Source organism: Podarcis filfolensis (assembly GCF_964270895.1).
Source record: "Podarcis filfolensis genome assembly, chromosome: 13".
Taxonomy (NCBI): Eukaryota; Metazoa; Chordata; class Lepidosauria; order Squamata; family Lacertidae; genus Podarcis; species Podarcis filfolensis.
Window position 1 is genome coordinate 9,148,328 of NC_139615.1, and position 21,222 is coordinate 9,169,549.

Sequence of the window (21,222 nt, forward strand, 5' to 3'; positions counted from 1 at the left end):
GAAAATGTAATTATTTCTTTGTGCTGTATATATGGATAGTTACAGAGGACAATTTTTCTTTGGAGACTAATAGCATGGGTGGATATTGCCATTGCATCTGCTTATGAGCATTTCTATTGGCCTTTAAGATCTGTGAATTGGGTATGTGCCAATAGATAGAATCTAGGGATAGGGAAGCAACCCAATTCAGTTCATGTTAAAATGCAAGCTTACTACACTTTCTGAAACAGTACGTGACCCAAAACACAGCCGTCCTTCATAATCTGTGCTTCTCCCAATTTAGCAATGCCATTCTCCAGTCAAGTAAAACATACAATAATGCATATAGTGGGGAGAAGTGAGCATGAAAATTTATATCTTTAAAAAGCATGCAAAATTGGTTTTGAAATGTGAAGAGGCTAGATAAATGAGAAACAGAGAGAACCAGAAATTGACAGATTCACCCATCCCTAATAGAATCACCTTCTAGATAGAGCATCTCTCTGACCCGGTTTTGTAACTCTTTCCTATGTTTTAATGCAGGTGATGATGGAAAACCAAACAGTTGTGGTCGAATTTATTTTACTGGGCTTCCCCAGCATCCAAAAGGTGCGAATTCTAGTGTTTGTGGGTGTCTTGGTGATCTACACCTTGACTGTCACTGGGAATATTGTCATCGTGGCCACTGTAGTCCATGACACCACTCTACATAAGCCAATGTACTTCTTCCTTGGAAACCTTTCATTCTTAGGAATCATCTATGTGACCGCGACCATACCCAAACTGCTGGCCAACTTACTTTCAATCAAGAAATCAATCAGCCTAGCTGGTTGCAAAGCTCAAGCATTCTCCCATTTTTTCCTGGGGGCCACCGAATTCTTCCTTCTCACCGCCATGGCGTATGATCGCTACATGGCTATTTGCCACCCTCTCCACTACCATGCCATCATGAGCAGTAAGGTTTGTGTTCAGCTGGCTTGTGGCTCTTGGCTTGGTGGCTTGATGACGGTCTTGGTGCAGACGATTCTAGTGTTCCGCCTGCCTTTCTGTGGCCCCAATATCATCAATCACTTCTACTGCGACGTTGGACCATTGCTGAAGCTGGCTTGCACCGACACTCGCCCCATAGAGTGGATCGTCTTCATCGTGGCCACCATTGTGGTCTTCTGCAATTCCCTGATGACGGTGGTTTCGTACATCTTCATCATCTCCACCGTGATGAGAATCCCGTCAGCCTCTGGGAGGCAGAAAGCTTTCTCCACTTGCATTGCTCACTTGATGGTTGTCATCATGCTGTATGGGGCAATCATCTTTATCTACGTCAGGCCAAGCGGACATGCCTCTTTGGGTTGGAACAAGCTGGTATCCCTCCTAAACACCCTAGTCACTCCACTGCTGAACCCTTTCATATATACACTCAGGAACAAGGAAGTGAAAGATGCCCTGAAAAAGGGATTCACCAGGAATAAAGTATTTGAGGACAACAAATGGTAAATGAAAGGAGGATTATGCACAATGTGGATGGGATTGGGTCTAGTGGAACTTTCCACTGGGAGATGTACAGAACTCAGAAATCACATCTGATCAACCCAGATACCTGTGCTATTTTCCCCAGGTATGGAGGTACCAGTTTATAATGGACAAGAAATGGATAATGAACATAATAATAATAATAATAATAATAATAATAATAATAATAATTTATTATTTATACCCTGCCCATCTGGCTGGGCCTCCCCAGCCACTCTGGGCGGCTTCCATAAAAACCAAAAATACAATAAAATATCACACGTTAAAAACTTCCCTGAACAGGGCTGCCTTAAGATGTCTTCTGAATGTCAGGTAGTTGTTTATCACTTTGACATCTGCTGGAAGGGCGTTCCACAGGGCGGGCGCCACTACCGAGAAGGCCCTCTGCCTGGTTCCCTGTAGCTTTGCTTCTCACAATGAGGGAACCGCCAGAAGGCCCTCGGCGCTGGACCTCAGCGTCCGGGCAGAATGATGGGGGTGGAGACGCTCCTTCAGGTATACTGGACCGAGGCCGTTTAGGGCTTTAAAGGTCAGCACCAACACTTTGAATTGTGCTCGGAAACGTACTGGGAGCCAATGTAGGTCTTTCAAGACCGGTGTTATATGGTCTCGGCGGCCGCCCCCAGTCACCAGGCTAGCTGCCGCATTCTGGATTAGTTGTAGTTTCCGAGTCACCTTCAAAGGTAGCCCCACGTAGAGTGCATTGCAGTAGTCCAAGCGGGAGATAACCAGAGCATGCACCACTCTGGCGAGACAGTCCGCAGGCAGATAGGGTCTCAGCCTACGTACCAGATGGAGCTGGTAAACAGCTGCCCTGGACACAGATTTGACCTGTGCCTCCATGGACAGCTGTGAGTCCAAAATGACTCCCAGGCTGCGCACCTGGTCCTTCAGGGGCACAGTTACCCCATTCAGGACCAGGGAATCCTCCACACCTGCCCGCCTCCTGTCCCCCAAAAACAGTACTTCTGTCTTGTCAGGATTCAACCTCAATCTGTTAGCCGCCATCCATCCTCCAACCGCTTCCAGACACTCACACAGGACCTTCACCGCCCTCACTGGTTCTGATTTAAAAGAGAGGTAGAGCTGGGTATCATCCGCATACTGATGAACACCCAGCCCAAACCTCCTGATGATCTCTCCCAGCGGCTGCATGTAAATGTTGAAAAGCATGGGGGAGAGGACAGAACCCTGAGGCACCCCACAAGTGAGAGCCCAGGGGTCTGAACACTCATCCCCCACCACCACTTTCTGAACACGGCCCAGGAGGAAGGAGCGGAACCACTGTATGACAGTGCCTCCAGCTCCCAGCCCCTGAAGACGGTCCAGAAGGATGTTATGGTCGATGGTATCAAACGCCGCTGAGAGATCCAGCAGAACTAAGAAACAGCTCTCACCTTTGTCCCTAGCCCGCCGGAGATCATCAACCAGTGCGACCAAGGCAGTTTCAGTCCCATGATGAGGCCTGAATCCCGACTGGAAGGGATCCAAATGGTCCGCTTCTTCCAGGCGTGCCTGGAGTTGTTCGGCAACCGCTCGCTCAATCACCTTGCCCAAGAATGGAAGATTTGAGACTGGGCGATAGTTGGCCATCGTGGCCGCATCTAAAGATGGTTTTTTAAGAAGCGGTTTAATAACCGCCTCTTTCAGCGGGTCTGGGAAGGCTCCCTCACGGAGGGAAGCATTCACCACCCCACGAAGCCCATCGCCCAGTCCTTCCCGGCTAGCTTTTATAAGCCAGGATGGGCAAGGATCCAGGAGACAGGTGGTTGGTTTCACTCGTCCAAGCAGCCTGTCCACATCTGAGGTTTAGGGAATATACTATTACTGGGGGGGGGGGGGAATACACATGTGCTATGCCTGAGAAATGGGACATTAGATCTTAGCACCTTCATATACATACCCACTGTGACTATGAACTCAGTTAGGTGGCATTGGGCAACTCATAGCTCAGCATGGTCCCTTTTCATGAAATGGGGACTTATAGAGATGTTTCGAAACTGGGTGAGAAATTAAAGATGTTGGGAGCTGACAAAATGTGGGCAGAATAAATTTGTGGCAGAAGCGTAAGGAATAGTTCGAATTTTCATGTACAGTTGGATATTTTTTTTAAAAAAAAGAAATCATCAAATTGTGTTGGATTGTCAAATTATTGTTGCATTCTTTGGAAGATGAATGGAAAGAATGGCCTACAAAGATCACATAAAGCATTTTTACTTCTTTATTGATAGATCATGTCACACACAAAGCATATATGACTGTGGGCAAATTCAACTTTGGCTTTCTTATTGTGAATGATTATTTACTTTTGTGCTATGGTTGTTTTCATGCATTTTTTACAACTTTTTTTTTAAAGTGAAATAAATAAAATAGAACATATTAGGTGGAATTCTTTTCCATAAAATGACATGAATAAGGGAAGATCTGTGTGACAGGAGATGCCTGGAAGTTGTCACCTCCTAAATCTTATCTAGAAGGAGAGGTATATATGCTTCCAGAGATGGATTGCTCTTTATCAAGGGAAAGACAACTGGAATGATCACCAACACCAGATGTAACATTAAGGACTATAACTTTAAGGAATTGTGCTTGAGCTAGATTCTCTCTCCTCCCTCCCCTTTCCTGTTTCCTTATGTGTCATGTCTTTTTAGTTTGTGAACCTAATGGAGGAACCATCTTAGAACTTACTCTGTAACCTGCTCTGAAAACATTTTTTAAAAACTAAAGGGTAGGGTGTAAATGCTGTAAATGAATAAAATAAAAAAATGAAAATCTTTTATAGAATGTTGCAGTTTTCCCCCTGCACTAAGGGTGTGCTTGTGTGAATGTGACAGTTGTAACATAGCCATAGGGTGGCCCTGGCAAGGCTTCAGTGTTCAGTCTAATGTGGTCATGGGATATTTGGGCAGGTTTGCCACAAGTCAATTCCAAAGTATTAAATGATGCTTCTCTAATTCATGATGTGTATATTGCAGCAAGAAAACTAGAAAATATGTGCATTTGTGTATTTCCTGATTAGTAGTAAAAGCCTACAAGATCAGATCAGAATTCACCAGGTGATTCCTAAAGCTAATAGCAATGAGGATGTCAGACAATTATATCAGAGGTGTTTGATGGTGCCGGCCTTAACTTACATTATAGGCCTTAACTTCACATTATGGGAACGTCTGAATGGGTTTTTAGTCCCCATTCTGTAAATAGAGCATATACGCAAAGATCAGCAAAAATTGGAAGCTAATGAGATTGCAAAGAAAGTCCTCTAATCCTCTAAAGTATTTTAGCTGCTTTGGGGTTTTTTCTTTTATGAAATAAATAAGGTAAAAAAATAAATCATCAAAAGAGTTAATTGTGTCTGGAGTACTTTGGATGAGTTTGTTTTCTTCTTCAAAAGAGTTGATCCTTCACAGATAACATGCCTTTGTTGATTAATTTCTGCATTAATTTTCTGCTTTGTGGAACAGAGAAAGTCTTCACTATATTTCCATCTTGAAGACTTATGCTATTGAAAAAGCTCTGAGAGCTAGAAATCTTCCACAAATTAGCCCCTTGATGATTATGAAAGCTCTTAAGGTTTTTAAATCTCTTGGGTTTGACAAAAATCTGAAATTGCCCTAAGATGCACTTGACAGTTCCAAAACCACTGAGAGTGGATGTTTGTGTCTGAATGGACAATTTGAAGAGAGAGAAGTGACTTAGACAAGAAAGCAACTCTTAAACTCAATATTTCGTAATTACTGACTAACTGGAGATAACTTATCCGTACTTCAAAAAAAAAAATAAAATCAAGATCCTTAGTTACTTTTAGGGTGGAGATTATTTGCATTGAAAGCTCTTGTCCCTCAAAGTTATCTGGATGTTTTGCTTCGGATTTAATTGATAGAGCCAACTACATCTAAGGCAACCTGGTATTACCTAATTATTTTATTTCTTAAAATTTATTTACCATTTGATTGTAAAACCAAAACCAAAAAATACTTCATATCTATTGTTTATGCCTCTGCTGTTCCAGCCTATTAGTATGTATTTATTTATCAATGCATTGATAACATGACTTTTAGCCATAATTTCTGAGGGGCTTCACAACCCTTTTTAAAAAAGCAGAAAAAAGCGATACAATATATAAATTAAATTCAAGTTAAATTAAGGAAGCATTTGAACATCCAGTTTTGAGCAGTATGGAAAATACCATTAAAAGGACACCTAGTTCCCATTAAATATTGGGGTGTGTGAGAGAAGTGTCTCCTTGAGTCACATGAGAGGGTCCAAAACAAATGCGAAAAAGGGGGTTTCGCTCCATTTAGAAATAGCAGCATTTAAAATATCTAACAAAGTGGAAGATGTTCATCTCTCTGCTTCCCTTTTTTCTCGATCCTTTTTCCATTTGTGAATCTATGGGACTCTAAGAAGCTTCTCTGAATCTTTTGTTAGCACCACTCATTTACTAGCAGTCATTATGACTTACTAGGTTTGAAGTTGATCACATCAATCAACAAGCCAAGGAGAGCCACGTCAGCTTAGTAGGATGTCAGTCAGTCCTACTAAGGTGAGTTGTTTTCTAAATAGTATTCAGTAAAAACTACCTGCTAACCAGAAGGTTGGTGGTTCGAGCCCATCCAGGAATGGCTGTGAGCAGGATTCCTGTATTACAGGGGCTTGGAGTAGATGACCACCAGAGTCCTTTCCGTCTCTATATTTCTATGATTCTATGAAAAGGCTAAACAGCCTTAGAAGACTAACAAAAAAAAAATTGTGCATGAGCATTCCTGGGGGCAACTACCTTTATCAGCTGTGTTCATCAAATGAAGGTCTTAAAATATATTTGCTAGAATAACATGTGGTTCTGATAATGCAGCAAGAGCTCAGCTTCAGTTTGTTGTTGTTTAAAAAGTATGTTCCATTGCAGAGGGCAAAGAATGGATCCAGAGACCAACAACCAGTCATCAGTGAAGGAATTTGTTTTCCTGTCTTTCCCAGCCCACCGTGAGGTTCAGATCTTCTCCTTTGTGGTCCTGCTTTTCACATACCTGCTCACCCTCATGGGAAACGTGGTCATCCTCTCCATTATATGGACTGACCTGCGACTCCACACTCCTATGTACTTCTTCCTCAGTAATTTGTCTTTTCTGGACATCCTATTCACTACCGTGATTGCCCCCAAAATGCTGTCCAGCCTCCTGGCTGAAAAGAAAACCATTTTGTTCACAGGCTGCATCACTCAGACATATTTTTATTTCTTCCTGGGAACGGTGGAGTTTATCCTCTTAGCAGTCATGTCCTTTGATCGGTACGTGGCCATATGTCATCCATTAAGGTACACCATCATTATGAATGAACATGTGTGCTTCCTTCTGGTTCTGGGCTGTTGGGTAGGGGCTTTCCTCTCAGTTCTTTGCCCTACAGTTGTTGTCTCCAGACTTCCATACTGCAGCCACAACATCAACCACTTCTTTTGCGACATTGCACCTCTGCTGGAAGTAGCCTGCGTGGACACTCACTTCATTGAGCTCCTTAACTTCTTTCTGTCTTCCTTGGTGGTCCTCAGCTCATTCGTGTTCACTGTGGTCTCTTACAGCTATATCATCTCCACCATCCTGAAAATCCCATCTGTCCAAGGGAGGCAAAAGGCCTTCTCCACCTGCGCCTCTCACATCACTGTGGTCACCATCACTTATGGGAGTTCCATCTTCATGTATGTCCGTCCAAATCAAAGCTACTCTCTAGCTTTTGATAAGGTTGCTGCCATCCTGACCACAGTGGTGACTCCTCTTTTGAACCCTTTCATATACAGCCTCAGGAATGAGAAGGTCAAAGAAGTTTTGAGGGAAGCCCTAAGCAGGACATTTTGCTCTAAGGAGGTGGTTTCCTGATTCAGGCTTGTGTGCCATTTCTTCCCAGGTAAGGAAGTTAAGGACTGGGAATACTCTTTTGGACTTTGGAGGTTAACACCTTTGGAGCATCAGTTTAAACACATTTACCTGGGAATATGTACAACTGATCTCAATTGAACTTATTTCACTGGACATGCATAGGACTGTACAGTTTGGGAGTTACAGTATACCATGAGATTTAAGATCATACAGGACTACCATACATTTAAAGCACATGACTTCCATTAAAGTGTTACACCTCACAGAGCTATAATTCCCAGAACCCTTAACAAACTGCAGTTCTCAGGATTTTGAGGAGAGATGCCATGTGCTTTAAATATGCTGTATACGCAGCATCCAGCATTTAGTAAGCTATCTGTTTGACTCACAATCAATATAATGCAAGGTTTTGCATCGTCAGCTCCACATCTCTAGAACACCCTTTTGCTACAGACACATCAAAATACTCCAGAAGCCCTCAAATTCTTGTTTGGCCTAGTTTTTAACAATTCAGATTAAGCAGGTTAGGGTAAAGAGCTGGTTTCCATCAAATATAGTATGTTATAGAACTGATTTGCCAGTACAGCTATTCCTAGGAAAAATAGCCAGGATGAGAGAGAGAAAGAGAGAGAGAGAGAGAGAGAGAGAGAGAGAGAGAGAGATTGGTCTCTTCATGTATGTGAGACCCAATGTTCATCCCTTGTCCTGAGTAAGCTGGATAGTGGCAGTCTTAAACATTGCCCTCATGCCAATGCTGAACATGGAAGTGAAAGAGGCTCTCAGGAGTGTGATATCGAAGAAGACAGAGTTCCTTAAAGAAGTTCTTGAAAAAAAGTGTTTAAAATTGCAAGTGTGATGTTTCCTACCTATTGCTACTAGTAGCACAAGAACGGGGGGCCTTCTCTGTAGTGGCCCCCCATCTATGGAATACTCTCCCCAGGGAAGTTCACCTGGAATCTTCATTATACACCTTTAGGTGCCAGGCAAATATGTTCCTTTTTTCACCAGCCTTTGGTTGATCCGACTGACAGACTATGCCCTTTTAAAATGTGTTTGTTTGGTTTTTTTGTCGAGGGGTTATTGGGTTGTTGTTTTCATATTGATTATATGTATATGGTGGTTTTTATGTTGATTTTGCTCTGTGAAGCACCCTGAGACCTTCTGAGTATAGAGCAGTATATAAGTTCAATTAAAAAATAGTACTACTACGAACACCAGCTCCCTCGGCCTGAAAACAAGATGAGCACCCCATCCCATAGTCGCCTTTGACTGAACTTAACTGTCCAGGGTTCCTTTACCTTTTAACTTACTTTGTGCTACTACTAACTTCTCCAGTGAAAGAGAAGGTGAGCTGTGGGTTACCTTTTTAGAAGAGGATTCTGAGAAATATTTTTTGGATAATGTATTTGGGGCACATATAATATTGAAGCTGCAATCCCAACCCCACTTACCTGGGAGCAAGCCTCACTACATTCCATGTGAATAACATCTGAGTAGGCATGGTTAGAGCTGCAGTGAATTTTCAAAATGGCAGTGTGTTGTTGTTGTTAATTGTTTATTAAGGTTAGTTTTTTACATCATGCACAAATGCCAAGCAGTTTCCTTTCATTTGTGGAATGATTTGCACCTTTGTGTACATGTCATTTAGTGAATACCATTTAATTCCTTCAAACTTGTGGCTTTGCTATTGGAATTGTCAGTTACTACTGCAAGCCACTGTGGCTGCTCTTTGTGTACTCTAAGACCCTCTGTATTCAGTATATACACATTAGAGGCTTAAAATGCAGCGAGGTCTCTTTCAAGCTGCATTTTCATGTACACATCCAAGATGGAGTGAAGATATCTTCACCCAACATGCATTGCCTGTTTGGTTTCCCTGTCTTTGCCACACACACACACACACACACACACACACTCCCATGCTGGAACTCCTATTCACGAAACTGCCTTCTGCACATAGATGCTCACCTATGCATGCACAACAGCTGTTTCAGATGAACAGACCTGACTTAAGTACAATGTGAACAAGAAGTAAGTGATAATGTGTACAAAACTAGGATTGCAAAAATAGGAAATTGATTGATTGATTTTTGCAAATGGGGAAGTTAAACCCCTTGTTGAATTCCTCCTATTTAAACGAATGAAATGTTTAGTTTTGCCCAAGTGTGGCCTTATGTTGTCCATATACACTTCTGAGAACAATGGTTTCCTTGGATCATTCTGTGTTTCCAGATCTTAGACAAGAAAAACCACACACACACAACTGATGCAGTCTTGTTCTGATGTTTATATAGCCGACCTCTGTAAGTTGTGCACTAGGGTGAATTTCATATGATCGAATATTTAACAGGCATACAGTCTTGCCGAAAAGAGGGAGGGAAAGGATCAGCTGAAAAAGGCAGTATTCATGATTTGTCTAATGGCCCTTATTAAACCATCAAACACTTGATAGGGATGTTGGAAGATGCATTATAATGAGTCAGACCACAGGTCTATTGAGATCAGTATTGTCTACACTGGCTGCAGCTCTCCAGGGTTTCAGACTGGGGTTATCAGTAGCAGTCAGTGTGGTGGGGCAGAGCCACATTTCTTTTAATTCCCCTAACAGACACTTTGTGTAAATCGGGTCCTCCCTTAAAAAGGGCACGTGTTGCAGTGAGGCCTGGCAACCAAACCCTGTGTTGTGGGTGGGTATGATTGGATAGCCACAACACCCGATTGGTAGGTCCTTTGATGCAGGGTTTGATCAGGCCAATGGGAGGCAGCCAAAACGGATCAAGGGACCTATATATATATATATATATATATATATATATATATACCTATGCACATGACCCAGAGCTTCGTCTTTCGGTGCGTGCATCAGAACACCCGCCCACCTCTCCCTATTTTCCATGACTGTGTGCTTGGCCTTGTTATGCCATCATCTGTCGTCTATTGTTGGGACAGGGGCACTGCAGGAATTTCCCCACTTGGCTGATTGGCTGGTGCCATTTGTGTTTCACCTGCCACGTAGCAAATCGTCACAGCTTGTAAGGTTGTGGAAAGGCTCTGGTTCAGGTGATAGGGATGGGGGAACGCTCCCACCATCCCTATGTGAACGGTATTTCATTAAAGGAATCCAGGGACTCAGTGGTTTGGTCAACCCTGTGAGGGGGTTGTGCCTGTGCCGGAGTCCAGGCGGACATCTGGGTGGTGGACATAGCCTGTTCCCGGCTTTCCGCCTATCCGGGTTTTCACCCTAGACTCACCTATGCTGGTGCCCTGGGTCAGCGCTATCTGCAATGGTGCAGAGAGCTAGTCGAACCAGAGCCTATGCAACCACTCACTTGCTGTAATCAATAAAGTTCTGGCCTAAATTCTGCCAAAAACCAAACCAAAAACTGAGTCTTGTCTGAATTTATTTAATGGGGAGGTTTAAAGGTCTGAACACGCAACATCTTGTCTGATGAAAATATGTTGAGATCTCAAACGCTTCTCACAGCTTGGTGACATTTTGCTTGTGTCTACTAAAGATAGTGACCAGCTGTGGACTCTCTCCGCCTCCACACACTCTTATGAACCAACATGACCAACTTCACATTTTGGGCATTCTGAATATTATGTCAAACTGTAGATGGTTGTTTGTTAAGCCAGCTGAGATTCCAAATATGGATATTTGCCCATCTGAAGAATACAGAAACGCACACATGCACACACAGTCCAACTTCACCAGGCTTCTGCCTGACATATTTTATCTAGAGAAAACTCTACATAACTCTAGTTTGATCTAGATTCATCAATATTGAGAATACTCATGAGACAACCCTTCCCTCTTGGACATCATTCTCATGAGAAATCATGCATATCCAACACAACCATGTGTTATATTATGTTGAGAAACTTGACGAAATAGCCTCTCATGAGAAATGCTTGGCACGTGGACAAATTGGTTGCTTGGAAGATCAAAGAAAATAAATGACCTGCTCAAAAGCCGTCCTTTCTAATGAAGATTCTCTATTCCTGTGGAACTGTAGTAAGGATAAGCATTGTGTTATCATAGCAATTTAATCAAGTTGAAGCATTCATGTAGAACACAACTTTGTCATGTGATGGTGAAAATAGGTGCAAGATGGGGTCTAAAAAAGCCAAGAGGCATTGCAGCGGGTGTTATTCTTACAGAGTTTCAGCCTGTTGAATGTGTTGAAGACTTTCCTTTATTTTGTATCTCTCAATTGCTTTCATCTCCAGAATCATGAGACATTCTTTCCCACAATTGGAGTAGACATGTAATAAATCTTTTAAAAATAAGTAGAGTAGTGGCATTTCTAATATATTGCATATACTGTCCTGGTTATTCATAAAGTGTTATGCACTACTAAAGACTTCCTTTTTTTAAAAAAATAAATTTTATTCAAAATTATAACAAAACATATTTTCCAAAAACATATCCTTATTTCCCCCCATTTTTCCTCCCCCCATAAAACCCATCCCCCACCCCACCCCCGACTTCCCTCAGTTCCAGTCTTTGGTTTCTCCAATAATGCTATTTTCTGCATGTTACAGAGTTGTATAGATCCTCCAACTGTTTAGCTTATTATTATCAGTAAAAAAATTGTGAATGTTTATTCAAAACCTGCCAAGGAGTCCAGTTCGCTTTGTTGCATCTTCAAATACTTTGTGAAAGGTTCCCATTCATCCTTAAAGTCACAGTTATCCTTATTTTGTAGTTTATGTGTCAGTTTTGCCAGTTCTGCATAGTCCATCAATTTTTCTTGCCATGATTCTTTAATCGGAGTTTCTTCAGTCTTCCATCCTTGTGCTACCAGAACTCTCGTGGCCGTTGTCGCATACATGAAGATGTTTTTCAACTTTTGTTTTTAACATTTGTTAAAAAACCCGAGGCATTTTTGTTGGGGATTGTAGGGAAAGACTTGCCAAGACTTCCAACACCATGAAAAAGGAGCTACCATGAGCTATCGTTGAATAACCAGGAAAAATGATAGAGGATTTCTTAGCTGATGGCGTAAAAGTGATGACAGAACTTTAAAACAAAATTCCATAAGGATCTATCTTCATTGATGGTAAGTTTATTTCCCTTCAGTGTTTCTGCCTATTATATTCAGGATGAATTGCTATTTTCTCCATAGTTTACTATTTTTGACTCTTCACGTGGCTTTCCATTTGTCTTCTTTTGCAGCCTAGGCCAATTTAATTCTGTCAATCTGGAAAAAATCATTATGTGTGTGTGTGTGTGTGAAGTTTTGGACATACTTTGAACCACCTCAGAGGATTATTGGAGTTGTTCTGCTGTGATGACCATATCAAATACCTCAACGGTAGATGAATTTATTCTACTAGGAATTCCTTTCTTCCATGAGCTACACAGTATCTTCTTTGTAGTAGGTTTATGTATGTACATTATAACTATCCTAGGAAATGGGTTCATCCCCATCATTGTAGTCATTGAACAAAAGCTTCAGACACCGATGTACAAATTCCTGAGCAATCTTGCTTTTCTGGAGATCTGCTACTCCACAACAGTTGTCCCTAAGTTACTACAAACACTAATAAAACCACAAACCACTATTTGTTTCTATTGCTGTATGACTCAGAATCTGTTCCATTTTATTTTTGGCGGTACAGAGCTTTTAATCCTCACAGTGATGTCCTTTGACCGCTATTTGGCTATATGCAAGCCTCTTCAGTACCCCATGATTATGACCAAGAATGTTTGTATTCAGATGTCCTTGGCTACCTGGTATGGATCATTCATCATTATGTTTCTTCAGTGTGCTATTATGTGGACGTTGCCTTACTGTAAGTCCAATATCATTGACCACTTCTACTGTGATTTTGGCCCATTGTTAAAACTAGCCTGTTCTGACACCAGCGTCAGTCAGTTACTGGGATTTATCAGTTCCATTGTGTTTGTCATCATGACCTTGATCTTCAACACAGTGTCCTACATCTTCATCATTTCCTCTATCCTTCGGATACCTTCAGTCAGGGGTCGCAAGAAGGCATTCTCCACCTGTACATCTCACCTGATTGTTGTTTCTATACTGTATGGAGCCTTGATCTTCATTTATGTCAGGTCCAATGTCCTTGCCCAATCTCGCCTGAGCAGAGTAGTAGCAGTTTTGAACACTGTCCTCATTCCAATGCTAAATCCTTTCATATATACAATAAGGAATGCAGACGTGAAAGCTGCTGTCAGAAGTGCTATCCATAAAAAGAGTGCGGCCCTCAAAAAATGATTTTTAAAATGTGCTTCAAAAAACTGGCTGGTAAAAGTTGTCTTGTGAGAATCCTGAAGTTTGAGACATTAGTATTTGACATGGATGATGAGTGCAATGCTAGCGACAAAGAAAATCTTAGCTTAGTGTTAAAGGCACACTGTAGGGTATGTTCAAAAATATAATGCACAATAATGGTAATATTATAATAGAATTTGCTGCAGTATAGATCTTTCACTAATGCCAGCCATATTACAGTTATTACTAACTATGATTGCCAATGGTTGTGCTATTGTGTCGTTGTTATTATTGGGTTGGAACCAAGGCTAGTTCTACTAAGAGGAGACCCATTAAGGTTAATGAACATGACTAACTTAGATTCATTAACTACAGTGGGTGTACTCTAAGCAGAACTAGCATTCTGCTTGGCTGTACTCCTGGATCCATTGCTGTTGCTTGAAACTCAGGTAGCCTCAGTGGCTCGGAGTGCCTTCCATCAGCTTCGGCTGGTGGCCCAGCCTAACTTCTGTTGTCTGCTCTGGAAGCCTCTAGGTTACATTACTGCTATACATTATATGCGCAACTGCCTCTGAAGACAGCTCAGAAACTTCAGCTGGTACAGAATTTAGCAGCCAGGTTGCTCACTAGGGCAAGAAGAAGGCTGCCCTAAACAAACAACCAAACACTTAAAACATCAATCAACATCTCCTTAGAATTTCAGTCCCACACCAATATTCTGATGTTTGGTTCATGTTACGAAATGAAGTCTTCAAGTAGTTTTAACACTGAGAGTTACTAATCTTCTATTGTTTCATGCTCTAAAGTGATGACATTCATTTTAAATCTGTTTTTATATTTTTGTATGATCTGAAAAATCTTTTAGACTTGAACTGTGCAGTGCAAATGTATGTAAACTGATTAAAGAATATGTGTGTTTGTGCGACCCAAATTATTCAGTTGTTGCTTGTTGTTGGATAGAATTGTGGGACAACATAATTTGTTTAAAGATCCTTATTAAATCACGAAAGCGACACTTTTATTTAGTCATGACCTATGGATTGTTTTTATAAAAAGAAACAACTGCTCTGAAAACTAAACCTTATTGCTACTAATTAACTCATGGGCTGGTGGGTGGAAATAGCATTGGTGGAAAACCTCCCCTTCTCTCTGGTCCCACCATGCCCCTAAAATGCCCCCTTTCATTAGGGTTGCCATATTTCAAAAAGTGAAAATCTGGACACAAATTCACTGCAGCGATTTCTGACCAAACACTGCTTCCACAAGTCTTCTATTTTATCCAGGTGGAAATATCCGTCAGTAATTATTTTTCTATTGTTTGTTCTTTCTTCATCTAAATCATCTCACTCAACAAACAGGTGTGTCAGGGAACTGACATCGGAGCGCAGAGCGGAGGTAGGTCTCTCCGATGATGCAGGAGAAGGGACCAGCAGGGAGAGGGAGAATACTTCCATTGGGGAAGGAAATAAGCGTGACACCAGGAAAGAAGGGGAGGAGGGAGGGTCTTCGGAGAGAGGGCTCCAAGACCCTTCCACAGGGTCCAGCGGGGAGAGCCCAGGACCTCCGCTGGCCACACCCACTCTGCGCAGGAGACTTCCGCGCAGAGAGGCAAGGAGGAGACTTGGCGTCAAACAGCTTTTATGTTGGAAGAAGTTTAGGGAACGCCCACTAACGGATTCTGCCAGTGACTGAGACAGTCGCCTTGTAAGGGCTGTCAAATCAGGGAAAGGTTTAGCTACCCCAACAGCTGGGAGCAGTTTGGAATTTACCCACAAGCAACCCCAATTCCCATTACAAGGTGCTTTCCAGATGTTTTGCACTACAACTTTCAACAGCCCCAGTCAGCATGGCTGATGATCAGGGATAATGGGAGACATAGCCAAGGGGACCAGATCTGGGAAAGCTATTCTAAAGTATTAGTTGGCTTTTATTAAGGAAGTCTTGAAATTCCCCAAATGGGTATTCGGCAGATGAGTAAGCCACCTTCCCATTTGCCTTTCTCATGTGAGTTTGCAAAGTTCAATCTGCAGAAAACTTTCTACCTGTTAATGAATCTTGTTAATAGCCATTGGAGAACCCTGCATTATTGGAAGTTTGCCATGTCCCTTGAGAAACATGAAGACTTCTATGTTCCAAGACATATTTAATAAAATGTATTTTAAGTCCCATGTTCAGAGATTTGGACAAGCGCTTCTTGTTAAAAGGTGGACAAATGGAACAATCAATTTCTTGGAAGACAAAAGCTAAGCTGTCAAGAAGGACATCTTGTTACAAACTGTACAAACGATAACATTCAAACATTTTAGGAAAAACCTGCATTTGAATCATTTATCCCCATCCAAAACGTCTCTAAAAACAGAGAATGGAAGATGTACAGCAAAAACACTTAGGGGTGAGTGGAATCGCTATTATTTAAGTGGGGCTAATTTTACAAAATGTCAGTGTGGAAGCCCATTTGACATTTGCTGAAGGTTGCTTTTTAGTGTTTTGGTTATCAATTCTTTTTCCTTTTATTTATTCGTTAATGGCTGGTTGCATTGTATTTTTCCTTCTTTTGCAGCACATTTCTTCTCCAAATTCAAGATCATGAGGAACTTCCCATTATTAAAACAAGTGGGTAATTATCCACCTAACAGTAAGTAGCGATATTTTCAGTGTATGCAAATCATGTGAATATTTCACTAACACGAAAAGTGTCAGAGAACTTCATAACTTTTGGTGTAAATTTAATATCATGGCCTTATCCCCAAATACCCCCTTAATTGCTGAAAATGTCTTTTTAACTTCCCTTGCGTCCATGTTTTTAGCAAGTAACCTGGACTCAGGTTACTCTCCACCACCCAGCATTACCAATAGCCAGGGATGACAGAAGTTGTCACTTTAGTTGGTCTACAGACCATAAACATCAAATATGGTTGTAAAGCATTCACCACCACTGTTTTAAGGTTTTGTAAATTATGTAAGTGGGTATTTATTATTTGTGTATTTATTAAATTTATATCCTGAATTTTCAAAGCAAACCATAAGGTATCCATAAGCAACATATTTGCTTTAAATGTTCTTAATTATTTGGTTAACAGTCTTTCTCTTTCTTTCTTTCTTTCTTTCTTTCTTTCTTTCTTTCTTTCTTTCTTTCTTTCTTCCTTCCTTCCTTCCTTCCTTCCTTCCTTCCTTCCTTCCTTCCTTCCTTTCTCTTCTATTTTTCCCTAGTCAAAAAGTCTGCTGTCTAAATATGAAAACAATAACATCTTGAGCTGCTGCATCTTTGAAAGTCCAATAAATCTACAATTTTGCTTGATATATACTGTTGGTACTTCCAAGGAAGCCTTCCTTCATGAGTTCATTTGTTCATTCTTTCCCTTCTTTCTAATACTCCTTTTGAGATTTAATTAAAATGAATCACATTGCATCAATTTTAGAAGTTCTACTGCTATTTTGAGCATCCTCAGTTTAAATGACTTTTAACTGGTGGTACATAGTTAGGTTATTTTTTTTTATAATAATAATAAACTTCCACTACAGAAATGCCATTCCCACCCACCCACCACCCAACATCCCTAGGCAGTCTAATTCTATATAAGCTTGTTGCTTGCATCCATCTATCACTGTGTTAGCAGCACCGAAGTGACCTCCATGGAGTGCACGTTTAGGCAGTGTGTATGGAGGTCCTGGACTGCCCAGATGACAAGACCCCCTTCTCAGCCTCACTGATATGGTCCAAAGGAAAGCAGAGTGATATGTTTGGCACCAGATGCCTGCACAAGTTGCCAGAAGATGATGTACAAGGTGCCATCCAACCATTTTAGGGATTCCACTCTGGGTTTGTGTGGTGTTTTCTCCTTAGTATTTTCTTCTCCTGAAGATATCCTGCAAGGCAATGGGGGTTTAGGATCAGAGTTGTCCTTCTCCTAGATGGGAATCCAGGGTCCTTCTTATACATGGACATTTGGGATGTCCTCCAAGACACATCTGAGGATTATTTGATGATAATTTCCAGTGATGAATACATCAACAGTGACTGAATTTATCCTTCTGGGGTTTCCTTTACTACCTGATCTTCACAGAATCTTCTTCGTTGTGGGTTTATTCATGTATATTGTAGCCATCATTGGGAATGGCTGCATCCCCATCATTGTGGCCTTCATACCAAGGCTTCAGACACCAATGTACATCTTCTTGAGCAACCTTGCCTTTCTGGAGATGTGCTACACCACTACAGTTGTACCTAAGTTGCTGCAGGCCCTTTTAGAAACACGGACCACTATTTGCTTCTATTGTTGCATGGCCCAGAACTTCTTCCACTTCACGCTGGGAACTACGGAGCTTTTTATCATCACAGCCATGTCATTTGACCGCTATTTAGCCATATGCAAGCCACTTCGGTACCCAATGATTATGACCAACAATGTTTGTATTCAAATGTCCCTGGCCACCTGGTATGGGGGATTTATTATTATGATTTTTCAGCTACCCATCTTGTGGACGTTGCCGTTCTGCAGTTCTAATGTCATTGACCACTTCTACTGTGATTTTGGCCCCATGCTAAGCATAGCTTGTGCTGATACCACCCCCAGTCAGTTGCTGGAACTGTTGAGCTCCATCCTATTTATTCTCTCAACCTTCTCTTTAAACATTCTTTCTTATGTCTTTATTATCTCAACCATACTTCGCATACCCTCTGCATTAGGGCGCAAGAAGGCATTCTCCACCTGTGTGTCTCATCTGATTGTGGTGTCTATTTTGTACGGTGCTCTCATCTTTGTGTATGTGAGGCCCAGCGTCCTGCACCCATCCCCAGGAACTAGGGTTGTAGCAGTCTTGAACACTATCCTCACCCCAATGTTGAATCCTTTCATATATACCATAAGGAACACAGAAGTGAAAGAGGCTGTCAGGAGTGCAATCCATAAAAAGAGGTGGATCCTGAAAGAAGGCATTTAAAATGCATTCCAAAGGGAAGAATTGGTGAAGTTCAGATTACTGATGGAATTATGCATATGGGTTCCTCCTCATTCCTATTTCTCTCATTAATCTCAATGAGAAGTGAGGTTCAAATCAAATACCTTTTTTGGCATCACAGTATAAAACATTTAAAATCACTGGGATAATTAAAAGGACAAGGGGGAAGCTGTCAAAGATCATAAGAAACATATAAAAAAAATTAAAAAATTGTCCAATAGCACCTCAGAGACCAAGTTTGTTCTTGGTATAAGCTTTCGTGTGCATGCAAACTTCTTCAGGTATCTATATTGGCTGTGTCAGACCAACATGGCTACCTACCTGAATCGAAGATCATAAGGTCACACTGTGATCGTGTGCACTTATATATTCTGCTTCACCCTGTCTGTTCCCTGAAAGGATGGTTTGTTAGGAACCCTTTCAGGTAAAATTGTGGCTAAAAAGGAAGCTACTAAAGCAGAGGTGTCTTTGTCCCGATCTGCCAGGAAAAACCTCGTTTGGCTTCTTCTTGGAGTTATAGGCCGGAGCGCCAACATTTTGCTCAGCATCAGTTGGCGAGGTCTACTGTGTAGAGAGCAATCTAAGAGAATATGTTCTGCTGAATCAGGTACTGCTTGGTTGCAGGCACACAGACAGGCTTGATATGGAGAATGTGAGAATCTGCCTTTGGTCACTGCAGAAGGGAAAGCAAGTGAGGTTTTTCCTCCCTCCTAGCTCTGCTAAAAATACAAACAAATCCTGAAAAGTATATGCGTTGTTACAAATATTTTTATATGAATGACATTATGTATACTGTATATTACACACGCACACACTATAAAAACAGCACCAAAATTATATACAACAATGTCTATAGCTATATGAAAAAATTAGGCATTAATATGTTTATTCAGTTATGAATAATAAATATAGCACAGCATATTATTTGTATTATGTGTGCAACGTACTGATTTTTGTGTATAAATTGCCATATAATTAGCTTTAAGGGGTGGGTGGGTGGGTGTTTAAAAAAGACAATGCAGAAGTATTTTGGGTGCAAGTGGACACTTGATATTAAGAAATGGTCCAAGACAAGCAAAGCTTGATAGAGTCGGAGCCACCGAATGCCTTGAGTAAATTCATTTTGAATAGATTTGCCTCCACTCTTATGCAAATTGAGAAAGAAACAGACTAGCGGCTTATACACACCTCCTTTTGCTTTGCCACCTCTCCCCTGGGGAAACCCTATTTTTTTAGTGCTAAATTGGAATAAACAACAATAGGGTTTTCTGCAGATTGCAGACAGCACTAAAGAACAGATTTTTCCAGGGGAGAGCAATTGGGACAAAGGCAAAACTGTTCAGACCCATGCCTAGAAAGAGGCAAACTGCTTGGACAAGGCACACAACAAAAAGAAGAGTAGATAAGCCCTAACATTAGAACTATTGTGGGAGAGGGAGGGAATAGGGACACTAGAAACAGAACCCCACGGAAAGGAGGAAGGTGCCTTACACTAAGTTAGGCCATTAGCTCACAACTGTCTCCACTAACAGTGGCTCTCCAGGGTCATCCTCCCAGCCCCAACTGGGTTAACCTAGAGTTTTGTGGGGAATCATTCCGAAAACTGGTGATGTGTAGGAGATACCCCAGGGTAAAGGAGTAATAATAGGCTGCCAATGGGCATCACAGCTGAGAACTTCCTTGATTGAAAGGCAGGTTCAGTTGAGTGGAGGGGGGGTACCAGATGTATAGAGGGAAGAGAGATAACCTTTATAAAAAATATTAATCATGCAAGAGAGCAAGAATTCATAGAATAGAATCACAGGTACTCTGATGCTGAAGAAAGGAGCATGAAACTTTAACCAAGTGAATTAAAGCTGGAGTTGGAATAATAATAATAATAATAATAATAATAATAATAATAATAATAATAAATTATTTATACCCCGCCCATCTGGCTGGGTTTCCCCAGCCACTCTGGGCGGCTTCCAACAAAATATTAAAATACAATATTCTATTAAACATTAAAAGCTTCCCTCATTGCGAAGTACTGGAAGACGCAAGAGCTACCCACACTGGAAGAATGGCAGATGAAGGTGATAGACTACATGGGACTGGCGGAAATGACGAGCAGAATCCGAAACCAGGGAAGAGAAGCAGCGCAAGAAGAATGGAAAAAATTTAAAGACTATTTAAAGAAATATTACAAAATTAATGAAAGTTAGAATGATGATGGACTGGAAAGTAAATGGTTACTATTAGCTATGGTTAAGACAAGGAGAATAAGGAAGACTAGTCTAAATTTAAATTAAAATAAGGAAAGATTTGCTGAGCAATCGATAAGAATTTGGAATACAGAAAAGGGAGGCATGAGGAAGTCGGGGAAGAAAGGTATAAGAAATTAGGATATGAGATGGTACATGTTTTTTGTTTTGTTTTTGTCTTTGTATGTTTATGTATGTTGTGTTTATATGGAAAAAATAAAAATATTATAAAAAAAAAAACATTAAAAGCTTCCCTAAACAGGGCTGCCTTCAGATATCTTCTAAAAGAGAGGAAAAAGCAACAGATGCACACACACACACACACACACACACACACACAACACACACACACAATAGAGCATATGCGTGGCAGGAGAACATAAAAGAAAAATTTGTACAAACCTAAGG

The 21,222-nt window shown here is 41.1% G+C and overlaps 3 protein-coding genes across 3 annotated transcripts; all 3 read left to right on the forward strand.

Moving 5' to 3' along the window:
• Window positions 1-516: 516 nt before the first annotated feature.
• On the forward strand, window positions 517-7,376 carry LOC310748688 (uncharacterized protein; the record flags this gene model as incomplete). Its single annotated transcript, XM_083584532.1, has 3 exons — window positions 517-1,469; window positions 5,975-6,052; window positions 6,413-7,376. The coding sequence occupies 3 exons, from the start codon at window positions 517-519 to the stop codon at window positions 7,374-7,376; spliced, it is 1,995 nt and encodes a 664-aa protein (XP_083440658.1).
• A 5,214-nt stretch (window positions 7,377-12,590) lies between these two features.
• Window positions 12,591-13,819, forward strand: LOC310747145 (olfactory receptor 6X1-like). The gene has a single exon (XM_083581497.1). It carries the CDS (start codon window positions 12,671-12,673, stop codon window positions 13,613-13,615), a length of 945 nt encoding a protein of 314 aa, XP_083437623.1. The 5' UTR covers window positions 12,591-12,670; the 3' UTR covers window positions 13,616-13,819.
• Window positions 13,820-17,611: 3,792 nt separating this feature from the next.
• On the forward strand, window positions 17,612-18,672 carry LOC310747146 (olfactory receptor 6X1-like; the record flags this gene model as incomplete). Its single annotated transcript, XM_083581498.1, has 1 exon — window positions 17,612-18,672. One exon carries the CDS (start codon window positions 17,612-17,614, stop codon window positions 18,551-18,553), a length of 942 nt encoding a protein of 313 aa, XP_083437624.1. The 3' UTR covers window positions 18,554-18,672.
• Between the last annotated feature and the right edge of the window lie 2,550 nt (window positions 18,673-21,222).

Excerpts from the sequence above, each read along its gene's own strand:
- LOC310747145 (XM_083581497.1), top strand. The coding sequence starts at position 12,671 with ATGACCATATCAAATACCTCAACGGTAGATGAATTTATTCTACTAGGA.